This window comes from Musca autumnalis, unplaced genomic scaffold (genome assembly GCF_047663935.1).
Source record: "Musca autumnalis isolate F117 unplaced genomic scaffold, ASM4766393v1 scaffold_2, whole genome shotgun sequence".
In the NCBI taxonomy this organism is placed as follows: Eukaryota; Metazoa; Arthropoda; class Insecta; order Diptera; family Muscidae; genus Musca; species Musca autumnalis.
The window spans coordinates 34861210-34874289 of record NW_027411755.1 but is presented as its reverse complement, the minus strand read 5'-3'; the positions used below and the strand labels follow the sequence as shown (position 1 = coordinate 34874289).

The 13080-nt window shown below is 33.7% G+C and overlaps 1 protein-coding gene across 1 annotated transcript; it reads left to right on the top strand.

The window, feature by feature from the left end:
• Positions 1-2639: 2639 nt before the first annotated feature.
• Positions 2640-12763, top strand: Ance (Angiotensin converting enzyme). The gene is made up of 8 exons (XM_073967521.1): positions 2640-2760; positions 8442-8493; positions 8552-9098; positions 11133-11496; positions 11559-11910; positions 11979-12334; positions 12399-12571; positions 12639-12763. Exons 2-8 carry the CDS (start codon positions 8455-8457, stop codon positions 12653-12655), a joined length of 1848 nt encoding a protein of 615 aa, XP_073823622.1. The 5' UTR covers positions 2640-2760; positions 8442-8454; the 3' UTR covers positions 12656-12763.
• Positions 12764-13080: the final 317 nt, after the last annotated feature.

The following is a 13080-nucleotide window of genomic DNA, read 5'->3' as shown; positions in this document are numbered from 1 at the left end:
TTCAACCACCCTATAGAGGCGTGGATTTTTTAAGAATATTTTTTCAACCACCCTATAGAGGCGTGGATTTTTTAAGAATATTTTTTCAACCACCCTATAGAGGCGTGGATTTTTTAAGAATATTTTTTCAACCACCCTATAGAGGCGTGGATTTTTTAAGAATATTTTTTCAACCACCCTATAGAGGCGTGGATTTTTTAAGAATATTTTTTCAACCACCCTATAGAGGCGTTGATTTTTTAAGAATATTTTTTCAACCACCCTATAGAGGCGTGGATTTTTTAAGAATATTTTTTCAACCACCCTATAGAGGCGTGGATTTTTTAAGAATATTTTTTCAACCACCCTATAGAGGCGTGGATTTTTTAAGAATATTTTTTCAACCACCCTATAGAGGCGTGGATTTTTTAAGAATATTTTTTCAACCACCCTATAGAGGCGTGGATTTTTTAAGAATATTTTTTCAACCACCCTATAGAGGCGTGGATTTTTTAAGAATATTTTTTCAACCACCCTATAGAGGCGTGGATTTTTTAAGAATATTTTTTCAACCACCCTATAGAGGCGTGGATTTTTTAAGAATATTTTTTCAACCACCCTATAGAGGCGTGGATTTTTTAAGAATATTTTTTCAACCACCCTATAGAGGCGTGGATTTTTTAAGAATATTTTTTCAACCACCCTATAGAGGCGTGGATTTTTTAAGAATATTTTTTCAACCACCCTATAGAGGCGTGGATTTTTTAAGAATATTTTTTCAACCACCCTATAGAGGCGTGGATTTTTTAAGAATATTTTTTCAACCACCCTATAGAGGCGTGGATTTTTTAAGAATATTTTTTCAACCACCCTATAGAGGCGTGGATTTTTTAAGAATATTTTTTCAACCACCCTATAGAGGCGTGGATTTTTTAAGAATATTTTTTCAACCACCCTATAGAGGCGGGGATTTTTTAAGAATATTTTTTCAACCACCCTATAGAGGCGGGGATTTTTTAAGAATATTTTTTCAACCACCCTATAGAGGCGTGGATTTTTTAAGAATATTTTTTCAACCACCCTATAGAGGCGTGGATTTTTTAAGAATATTTTTTCAACCACCCTATAGAGGCGGGGATTTTTTAAGAATATTTTTTCAACCACCCTATAGAGGCGTGGATTTTTTAAGAATATTTTTTCAACCACCCTATAGAGGCGTGGATTTTTTAAGAATATTTTTTCAACCACCCTATAGAGGCGTGGATTTTTTAAGAATATTTTTTCAACCACCCTATAGAGGCGTGGATTTTTTAAGAATATTTTTCAACCACCCTATAGAGGCGTGGATTTTTTAAGAATATTTTTTCAACCACCCTATAGAGGCGTGGATTTTTTAAGAATATTTTTTCAACCACCCTATAGAGGCGTGGATTTTTTAAGAATATTTTTTCAACCACCCTATAGAGGCGTGGATTTTTTAAGAATATTTTTTCAACCACCCTATAGAGGCGTGGATTTTTTAAGAATATTTTTTCAACCACCCTATAGAGGCGTGGATTTTTTAAGAATATTTTTTCAACCACCCTATAGAGGCGTGGATTTTTTAAGAATATTTTTTCAACCACCCTATAGAGGCGTGGATTTTTTAAGAATATTTTTTCAACCACCCTATAGAGGCGTGGATTTTTTAAGAATATTTTTTCAACCACCCTATAGAGGCGTGGATTTTTTAAGAATATTTTTTCAACCACCCTATAGAGGCGTGGATTTTTTAAGAATATTTTTTCAACCACCTTATAGATGCGTGGATTTTTTAAGAATATTTTTTCAAGCACCCTATAGAGGCGTGGATTTTTTAAGAATATATTTTCAAGCACCCTATAGAGGAGTGGATTTTTTAAAAATATTTTTTCAAGCACCCTATAGAGGCGTGAATTTTTTAAAAGTATTTTTTCAAGCACCCTCTAGAGGCCTGGATTTTTTAAGATTATTTTTTCAAGCACCCTATATAGGCTTGGATTTTTTAAGAATATTTTTTCAAGCGCCCTAAGGGGCGTGGATTTTTTAAGAATATTTTTTGAAGTACCCTATAGAGGAGGGGATTTTTTAAGAATATTTTTTCAAGCGCCCTAAGGGGCGTGGATTTTTTAAGAATATTTTTTGAAGTACCCTATAGAGGAGGGGATTTTTTAAGAATATTTTTTCAAGCACTCTATAGAGGAGGTGATTTTTTAAGAATATTTTTTCAAGCACCCTATAGAGGAGGGGATTTTTTAAGAATATTTTTTCATGCACCCTATAGAGGCGTGGATTTTTTAGGAATATTCAGGACCTGTCAAAGGCATTTTGTGACAGTTTGACCACTGTGCTTTATAAATTAATTATTTTTTCTACCTGTAATAAATATTCTACTCTCGACATATCAATAAAGGTAGTGATCCAAAAGAGATGGTTCCCAAACAGAATATGAGAACCCGTTCTCAGTTGAGATAACGAAGAAAAAACTGTTAACAGCAAAACAGTAGCTGGGTAAGTTGTCGCTTAATTTTAACCGTTTATTTCTTTTTCGAAAAGAGCCCCATGAGAGAATGGAGCTCTCCATTGATCACTTCGTAATGGAGAAAATTTGGCGCCTACTTTGTATATATAAAGCTCAGCATTTGTAATTGGGGTTCAGTTGTTGTGTGTCAAGTAGTACTGACTGGACACACGTTTGTCTCTCGGGTTATTTGTTTTGTTTGTCCATTTGTGTCGTAGTCGTCCGTCCGAAGGCGGTCAAGCGTAAGTGTGATAATTGGCAAATAGTTTTTTTTAATATTTTGGATAAATGCTTAGAAATCGAAACGAAATAACGGCAAAAATGTGTTTCAAAACCTCGAAAGAATTTAATTAAAATACATAATTTGTGTCAAGTTTAAATAAAACAAAATTGCATTGCCAATTCTTAAGATCTTTTTTTAAATTTAGTTAAAGTGTTTGTGTGTGAGTGTGCGGGAGTGTGTGAGCCTCTGTGATCTTTGACATAATTACATCTTGACAATTGACATTTTTTGCCCATTGTTGATGTTACTAATGATGATGATATTTTGTTTTGATGACATTTAGAGCGTTTCAAACACATTCTGCAGCATCATAAAGCCGCGCCACGGGTGGCCGTTTAGTAGATTTGTTTATGATTTTCGCCATGCTGTTGCTGCGGGGCGTCACAGTGTGCGACTTTGTTGTTGAAATTGATTTTAAATAATCCGCTGGGTGATTTTCTATTAAAACCACAATTAATTTATTAATTAACGATAATTGGATAAAAAAGTCATCACAGTTCAGAGATAATAACGCATCAAAGTTGTTGTGTTTCCAATGAAAGCTTTTGACGTTTCATGTGAAATTTTGTTATAGAAAGTTGATAAGTGGAAAATTATGCATGTTCGTGATGTTTGAATGGCCGCCGATATTGAAAAACAAATAAGAGAATTTACATTTTGAGGCATTGATACTTTATCAACTGTATCAAAAATAGTGAACATCATCCACTTTATCCAAAATTCTTTAAGATTTTTTTCAGTGACTATCCATGGGCGTGTGTTTTTAAAGAATATTTTTCCCAGTGAATATCCATCACCGTGGATTTTTAAAGAATATTTTTTCCAGTGACCATACATGGGCGTGGATTTTGAAAGAATATTTTTTCCAGTGACCATACATAAGCGTGGACTTCTGAAGAATATTTTTTTTCCAGCGGTCATACATGGACCTGGATTTTTAAAGAATATTTTTTTCCAGGGACCATACATGGGCGTGGATTTTTAAAGAATATTTTTTCCAGCGACCATACATCGGCGTGGATTTTTATAGAATAATTTTTTTGTGATTATCCATGGGGGTGGATTTTTAAAGAATATTTTTTCCAGTGACCATAGATAGGCGTGGATTTTTAAAGAATAGTTTTTCCAGTGACCATACATGGGCGTGGATTTTTAAAGAATATTTTTTCCAGAGACCATACATGGGCGTGGATTTTTAAAGAATATTTTTTCCAGAGACCATACATGGGCGTGGATTTTTAAAGAATATTTTTTCCAGAGACCATACATGGGCGTGGATTTTTAAAGAATATTTTTTCCAGAGACCATACATGGGCGTGGATTTTTAAAGAATATTTTTTCCAGAGACCATACATGGGCGTGGATTTTTAAAGAATATTTTTTCCAGAGACCATACATGGGCGTGGATTTTTAAAGAATATTTTTTCCAGAGACCATACATGGGCGTGGATTTTTAAAGAATATTTTTTCCAGAGACCATACATGGGCGTGGATTTTTAAAGAATATTTTTTCCAGAGACCATACATGGGCGTGGATTTTTAAAGAATATTTTTTCCAGAGACCATACATGGGCGTGGATTTTTAAAGAATATTTTTTCCAGAGACCATACATGGGCGTGGATTTTTAAAGAATATTTTTTCCAGAGACCATACATGGGCGTGGATTTTTAAAGAATATTTTTTCCAGAGACCATACATGGGCGTGGATTTTTAAAGAATATTTTTTCCAGAGACCATACATGGGCGTGGATTTTTAAAGAATATTTTTTCCAGAGACCATACATGGGCGTGGATTTTTAAAGAATATTTTTTCCAGAGACCATACATGGGCGTGGATTTTTAAAGAATATTTTTTCCAGAGACCATACATGGGCGTGGATTTTTAAAGAATATTTTTTCCAGAGACCATACATGGGCGTGGATTTTTAAAGAATATTTTTTCCAGAGACCATACATGGGCGTGGATTTTTAAAGAATATTTTTTCCAGAGACCATACATGGGCGTGGATTTTTAAAGAATATTTTTTCCAGAGACCATACATGGGCGTGGATTTTTAAAGAATATTTTTTCCAGAGACCATACATGGGCGTCGATTTTTAAAGAATATTTTTTTTCTGTGATTATCCATGGGCCTGGATTTTAAAAGAATATTTTTTCTGTGATTATCCATGGGCCTAGATTTTTAAAAAATATTTTTTTCTGTGATTATCCATGGGCCTGGATTTTTAAAGAATATTTTTTCGGTGATTATCCATGGGCCTAGATTTTTAAAAAATATTTTTTTCTGTGATTATCCATGGGCCTGGATTTTTAAAGAATATTTTTTCTGTGATTATCCATGGGCCTGGATTTTTAAAGAATATTTTTTCGGTGATTATCCATGGGCCTAGATTTTTAAAAAATATTTTTTTCTGTAATTATCCATGGGCGTGGATTTTTAAAGAATATTTTTTTCTGTAATTATCCATGGGCGTCGATTTTTAAAGAATATTTTTTTCTGTAATTATCCATGGGCGTCGATTTTTAAAGAATATTTTTTCTGTAATTATCCATGGGCGTGGATTTTTAAAGAATATTTTTTTCTGTAATTATCCATGGGCGTGGATTTTTAAAGAATATTTTTTTCTGTAATTATCCATGGGCGTGGATTTTTAAAGAATATTTTTTTCTGTAATTATCTATGGGCGTGAATTTTTAAAGAATATTTTTTTCTGTAATTATCCATGGGCGTGGATTTTTAAAGAATATTTTTTTCTGTAATTATCCATGGGCGTGGATTTTTAAAGAATATTTTTTTCTGTAATTATCCATGGGCCTGGATTTTTAAAGAATATTTTTTTCTGTGATTATGGATAAAACGGATAATTTATAAAATCAAGGCAAATTGATTTGGATAATGTGGATATTTTATTGGCAAAATGACTTGGATAATTTATAAAATTTTGGCAAAATGATTTGGATAACGCGGATAATTTATAAAATTTGTTCAAAATGACTTGGATCATTTATAAAATGTTGCCAAAATGTCTTGAATAATGTGGTTAATTTTTTAAATGCACCCAAAATGTTTTGGATAACCTGGATAATTTTAAAATTGTTGGCAAAATGACCTGGATAACGCGGATAACATATAAAATGTAGGCAAATGATTTGGATAACACGGATAATTAATAAAATGTAGGCAAAATGTCTCGAATAATGTGCACAGTTTACAAAAAGTAGGCAAAATGATTTAGATTACGCAGGTAATTTATCAAGTGTAGGCAAAATGACTTGGATAATGTGGATAGCATATAAAATGTGGGCAAAATGATTTGGATAACGTGGATAATTTATAAAATGTAGGCAAAAATGTCTTGGATAACCTGTATAACTCATAAAATGTAGGCAAAATTATTTGGATAACGCGGATAATTTATAAAATCCAGGCAAAATGATTTGGATAATGTGGATAATTTATAAAATGCGGGCAAAATGTCTTGGATAACCTGTATAACTCATAAAATGTAGGCAAAATTATTTGGATAAAGCGGATAATTTATAAAATCTAGGCAAAATGATTTGGATAATTTATAAAATGTGGGCAAAATGATTTGGGTAACGTGGATAATTTATAAAATGTAAGCAAAAAGTCTTAGACATTGTGGACAATTTATAAAATGTAGGCAAAATGATGTGGATAACGTGGATAATTTAAAAAATGCGTGCAAAATGATTTGCATAACGTGGATAATTTATAAAATGTAAGCAAAATTACTTGGATAACTCGCATAATTTATAAAGTGTATGCAAAATGGCTTGGATAACGTGGATAATTTATAAAATGTAGGCAAAAATGTCTTGGATAATGTGGATAGCATATAAAATGTAGGCAAAATTATTTGGATAAAGCGGATACTTTATAAAATCTAGGCTAAATGATTTGGATAACTCGGATAATTTATAAAGTGTAGGCAAAATTACTTGGATAATGTCATAACATATAAAATGTAGTCAAAATTATTTGGATAAAGCGGATACTACATAAAATCTAGACAAAATGACTTGGATAATCTGGATAGCTTATAAAATGTAGGCAAAATGATTTGGATAAAGCTGATAATTTATAAAATCTAAATGATTTGGATAATGTAGATAAATGCCCATAATAACAGGAATATGCATATATTTTTTGAATTAAAAAAAAATTAAAAATTATTCAAAATTATTTATTTTTATTCAAATTATAAAATATTCCATTTTAATTTGAAATATTGTCCAAATCTGGCCAATGACCTTTCTAGAAACGATCTTGAACTTGTCTCGTAAGGCTTATTGTTTTTATTCGAAATACAAGCCAATCGTCTTACTTATTTTTATTTTCAAAATATCTTTCCAATACATCGATTTGAATAATGTCATTAATTTTTTATTGCAATCACGTTGCTGTGGTCAAGTACGTGATTAAATTTCTTAAGAAGCTACCAAAGAAATCATGTGAGGAGTTTAAGAGGAAGTAAGTGTGTCCCCAAGAATTAACCTTTGATTTAATGGGCAAGTGAAGATCTGAATACCAAATAGTTAAGTTGCCGGGCATTCTTGGCAAAATAACAATAACAATTGAAATCAAATCCTCATACATTTTTCACAATAATTTCCATATTGCACTGCAATATTTAATATTATCTTACGCGGGGCAATTTATTGAAATGACAAAATTAGTTCATATAAATTCTAATCTTACATAAGTGAATGCAATAAATTGCAAAAGTAGATTTTCAAAGCATTGATTTTAAATTGATATTTTTGTTGTGATTTTTCAATGGTCATAAATTCCCACCATTCATTATCCATGGCAGGCTATGCTTTATGACCTGAAGTTTTTTCCCCATGCACTCACTCGCACACACCTTTCTGATAAGATTAGTTAATTTAATTAGTGTGATAACTAACTACTAACCGTTGGAATTGTTTAACGGATTGCCAAGATTTATGGTTTTCTGGAAGCACCGCCAATCGCTTCTCTTCTAATCAGAAACACCCTACATCGTAAATCAATAAAGTTAAGACCACTTTTCCTTTTTCGTATTTGAAGTAAACAATAAATTCGTCACGTTTGCGGACTTTGAGATTATGGGAATATTTTTTATTTTTTAATCTATTAGTCAATGAAAAATATTTTTAAAAATTCACGAGCCTTCTGGTCCCATGAAAAATATTTTTAAAAATCCGCGAGCCTTGGCAGATCCCATGATATATATTTAAAAAAATCCACGAGCCTTGGCAGATCCCATGATAAATATTTTAAAAAATCCACAAGCCTTGGCTGGTCCCATGAAAATTTTTTGAAACTCTACGAGCCTTGTTTGGTCCCATGAAATTTTTTTTAAAAATCCTCGAGCCTCGGCTGGTCCCATGAAAAATATTTTTAATAATCCACGAGCCTTGGCTGGTCCCATGAAAAATATTTTTAAAAATCCACGAGCCTTGGCTGGTCCCATGAAAAATATTTTTAAAATCCACGAGCCTTGTCTTGTCCCATGAAAAATATTTTTAAAAATCCACGAGCCTTGGCTAATTGTATGAAAACTATTTTTAAAAATCCAAGAGCTAAAAAATTAATAAAAATAAATCACATTTTTTCTTCTTTCATTTTCAGATCCGTTTTCAAAATGAAGTTCTTGTTAGTCACCCTTGTGGCCGGTTTGGCGGTAAGTCCCTTAATTCCATTTTCATTTCCATAATTAACCATTCCCTTTTTTTCTCCAGCTTTGCCACGCTGCCGTTAAGGAAGAAATTGTTGCCACTGAATATTTGCAAAACATCAACAAAGAATTGGCCAAACATACCAATATCGAAACTGAAGCCTCCTGGGCCTACGCCTCCAACATTACCGATGAAAATGAACGTGTACGCAATGAAATCTCTGCTGAAAATGCCAAGTTTATGAAAGAAGTTGCCAAGGATATTTTAAAATTCAATTGGCGTTCGTACAGTTCGGCTGATGTTAAACGTCAATTTAAAATGTTGTCCAAGACTGGCTACTCTGCCTTGCCCGAAGCCGATTATGCTGAACTTTTGGAAGTCCTTTCCTCCATGGAATCGAATTTTGCCAAGGTCCGTGTTTGCGATTACAAAGATAGCACAAAATGTGATTTGTCTTTGGATCCCGAAATTGAAGAGATCATTACAAAGAGCCGCGACCCTGAGGAGTTGAAATACTATTGGACTCAATTCTACGATAAGGCCGGCACACCTACCAGAAAGTCATTCGAAAGATACGTTGAATTGAATACCAAATCGGCTAAATTGAACAGTAAGTGATGTGAAAGAGTTAGCCATTAAGGTGAAGGGTCAGGGATAACGTGGATAACATTTAAAAAACTCCGTGTAACGTTGACAAATTTGTTATTTTCTTAAAGAATTTTTCAAGCCACCTGGGAACCCAAGAAACGTGGATTTTTTAAAGAATTTTCCAAGCCACCTTAGAACCCAAGAAACGTGGATTTTTAAAGAATTTTTCAAGCCACCTTAGAACCCAAGAAACGTGGATTTTTAAAGAATTTTTCAAGCCACCTAAGTACCCAAGAATCGTGGATTTTTTAAAGAATTTTTCAAGCCACCTCGGAACCCAAGAAACGTGGATTTTTTAAAGAATTTTTCAAGCCACCTTAGAACCCAAGAAACGTGGATTTTTTAAAGAATTTTTCAAGCCACCTAAGAACCCAAGAAACGTGGATTTTTTAAAGAATTTTTCAAGCCACCTAGGAACCCAAGAAACTTGGATTTTTTAAAGAATTTTTCAAGCCACCTAGGAACCCAAGAAACATGGATTTTTTTAAGAATTTTTCAAGCCACCTAAAAACCCAAGAAACGTGGATTTTTAAAGAATTTTTCAAGCCACCTAAAAACCCAAGAAACGTGGATTTTTAAAGCATTTTTCAAGCCACCTAAGTACCCAAGAAACGTGGATTTTTAAAGAATTTTTCAAGCCACCTAAGTACCCAAGAAACGTGGATTTTTTAAAGAATTTTTCAAGCCACCTAAGTACCCAAGAAACGTGGATTTTTTAAAGAATTTTTCAAGCCACCTAAAAACCCAAGAAACGTGGATTTTTTTAAGAATTTTTCAATCCCCCTAGGAACCCAAGCAACGTGGATTTTTAAAGAATTTTTCAAGCTACCTGAGAACCCAAGAAACGTGGATTTTTTAAAGAATTTTTCAAGCCACCTAAAAACCCAAGAAACGTGGATTTTTTAAAGAATTTTTCAAGCCACCTAAAAACCCAAGAAACGTGGATTTTTTAAAGAATTTTTCAAGCCACCTAAAAACCCAAGAAACGTGGATTTTTTAAAGAATTTTTCAAGCCACCTAAAAACCCAAGAAACGTGGATTTTTTAAAGAATTTTTCAAGCCACCTAAAAACCCAAGAAACGTGGATTTTTTAAAGAATTTTTCAAGCCACCTCGGAACCCAAGAAACGTGGATTTTTTAAAGAATTTTTCAAGCCACCTGGGAACCCAAGAAACGTGGATTTTTTAAAGAATTTTTCAAGCCACCTGGGAACCCAAGAAACGTGGATTTTTTAAAGAATTTTTCAAGCCACCTAAGAACCCAAGGAACGTGGATTTTTTAAAGAATTTTTCAAGCCACCTAAGAACCCAAGAAACGTGGTTTGTTTAAAGAATTTTTCAAGCCACCTAAGAACCTAAGAAACGTGGATTTTTTAAAGAATTTTTCAAGCCACCTAGAAACCCAAGAAACTTGGATTTTTTAAAGAATTTTTCAAGCCACCTAAAAACCCAAGAAACGTGGATTTTTTAAAGAATTTTTCAAGCCACCTAAAAACCCAAGAAACGTGGATTTTTTAAAGAAATTTTCAAGCCACCTAAAAACCCAAGAAACGTGGATTTTTTAAAGAATTTTTCAAGCCACCTAAAAACCCAAGAAACGTGGATTTTTTAAAGAATTTTTCAAGCCACCTAAAAACCCAAGAAACGTGGATTTTTTAAAGAATTTTTCAAGCCACCTAAAAACCCAAGAAACGTGGATTTTTTAAAGAATTTTTAAGCCACCTAAAAACCCAAGAAACGTGGATTTTTTAAAGAATTTTTCAAGCCACCTAAGAACCCAAGAAACGTGGATTTTTTAAAGAATTTTTCAAGCCACTTAAGAACCCAAGAAACGTTGATTTTTTAAAGAATTTTTCAAGCCACCTAAGAACCCAAGAAACGTGGATTTTTTAAAGAATTTTTCAAGCCACCTTGTCTTCGTTATCCTAGTTACCTCTGTTATTCAAAATCTTTAAAATTCCAAATTTTTATAATTTTTTCTCTTTCTTCCTCCCTAGACTTCACTGATGGTGCTGAAGTTTGGTTAGATGAATACGAAGATGATACCTTTGAGCAGCAATTGGAAGCTATTTTCGAAGACATTAAACCCTTGTACGAACAAGTTCATGGTTATGTACGTCATCGTTTGAATCAATACTATGGTGATGAAGTTGTTTCCAAAACCGGACCACTGCCAATGCATTTGTTGGGTAATATGTGGGCCCAACAATGGTCGGCCATTGCTGATATTGTTTCACCCTTCCCCAACAAGCCTTTGGTTGATGTCAGTGATGAAATGGTTGCCCAAGGTTATACTCCCTTGAAAATGTTCGAAATGGGTGATGGTTTCTTCCAATCGATGGGTTTGAAGAAGTTGCCACAGTAAGTTGATAAAAACCTACGGTTATGAAAAAGTATTGAAATTGATTGTTTTTAATTTTCAGAGATTTCTGGGACAAGAGTATCTTGGAGAAACCCGATGATGGCCGTGACTTGGTTTGCCATGCTTCTGCCTGGGATTTCTATAAGACCGATGATGTCCGCATCAAGCAATGTACCCGTGTTACCCAGGATCAATTCTTTACCGTCCACCATGAATTGGGTCATATCCAATATTTCTTGCAATATCAACATCAACCTTTCATTTACCGTACTGGTGCCAATCCCGGTTTCCATGAAGCTGTTGGTGATGTCTTGTCTTTGTCTGTCTCCACCCCCAAACATTTGGAACGTGTTGGTTTGTTGAAGAACTATGTTAGCGATGAGGAGGCCCGCATCAATCAATTGTTCTTGACTGTAAGTGAAGTCGAAAAGAATTTCACCATGGGATTCTTAAATAACCTTCTCCTTCTCTCACCTTTAAGGCCTTAGACAAAATCGTCTTCTTGCCCTTCGCCTTTACCATGGACAAATACCGTTGGGCCTTGTTCCGCGGCCAAGTAGACAAATCCCAATGGAATTGTGCTTTCTGGAAATTGCGTGAAGAATACTCGGGTATTGAACCTCCAGTAGTCCGTACCGAAAATGACTTTGATGCTCCTGCCAAATACCACGTCTCTGCTGATGTTGAATATTTGAGATATTTGGTTTCCTTCATTATTCAATTCCAATTCTACAAGTCCGCCTGCATTACTGCTGGTGAATATATCCCCGGCAATCCCGAATATCCTTTGGATAACTGTGACATCTATGGCAGCAAGGAAGCTGGTAAACTTTTCGAGTAAGTTTTGTAATACTGAAAATTAAGAGAGTTGTAGTAAAACTGAATTGATTTTTTTCCTTAGAAACATGTTATCCTTGGGTGCCTCCAAACCCTGGCCCGATGCATTGGAAGCCTTTAATGGTGAACGTACCATGACCGGCAAGGCTATTGCTGAATATTTCGAACCATTGCGTGTCTGGTTGGAAGCTGAGAACATCAAGAACAATGTTCACATTGGCTGGACAAAATCGGACAGTAAGTTTAGATTCGTAATTTGAGGTTATGTTGAGGATTTTAATCGATTTTCTCTTTTTATTTTCAGAATGCGTTGCAGCATAAGCCAACTCACTTAAATTCTTTTCTTAAGTTTTTTTTTATTTAACTCTGTTTTCTTTTGGTTAAATTATTTTAAATAAATCAGTATTAATTTCATGTTTTTATTTTAAACCGCAAGAATTTTTATTAAATGGGCGGGTATTACTAAAGAATGTTTTTTATGTGACTATCAAGAATATTTTTTCAGTCGCTATACATGGGCGTGGATTTTTAAAGAATATTTTTTCAGACACTTTACATGGGCGTGGATTTTTAAAGAATATTTTTGCAGACACTGTACATGGGCGTGGATTTTTAAAGAATATTTTTTCAGACACTATACATGGGCGTGGATTTTTAAAGAATATTTTTCAGTCACTATGCATGGGCGTGGATTTTTAAAGAATATTTGTTCAGTCTCTAAACATTGGCGTGGATTTTTAAAAAAT

Bases quoted from the DNA above. Each gene is read 5' to 3' on its own strand.
- Ance (XM_073967521.1), top strand. From the start codon at position 8,455: ATGAAGTTCTTGTTAGTCACCCTTGTGGCCGGTTTGGCG. The intron at 8,494-8,551 runs GTAAGTCCCTTA...TTTTTTCTCCAG, and splicing joins CCCTTGTGGCCGGTTTGGCG to CTTTGCCACGCTGCCGTTAA. The intron at 11,497-11,558 runs GTAAGTTGATAA...TTTAATTTTCAG, and splicing joins GGTTTGAAGAAGTTGCCACA to AGATTTCTGGGACAAGAGTA.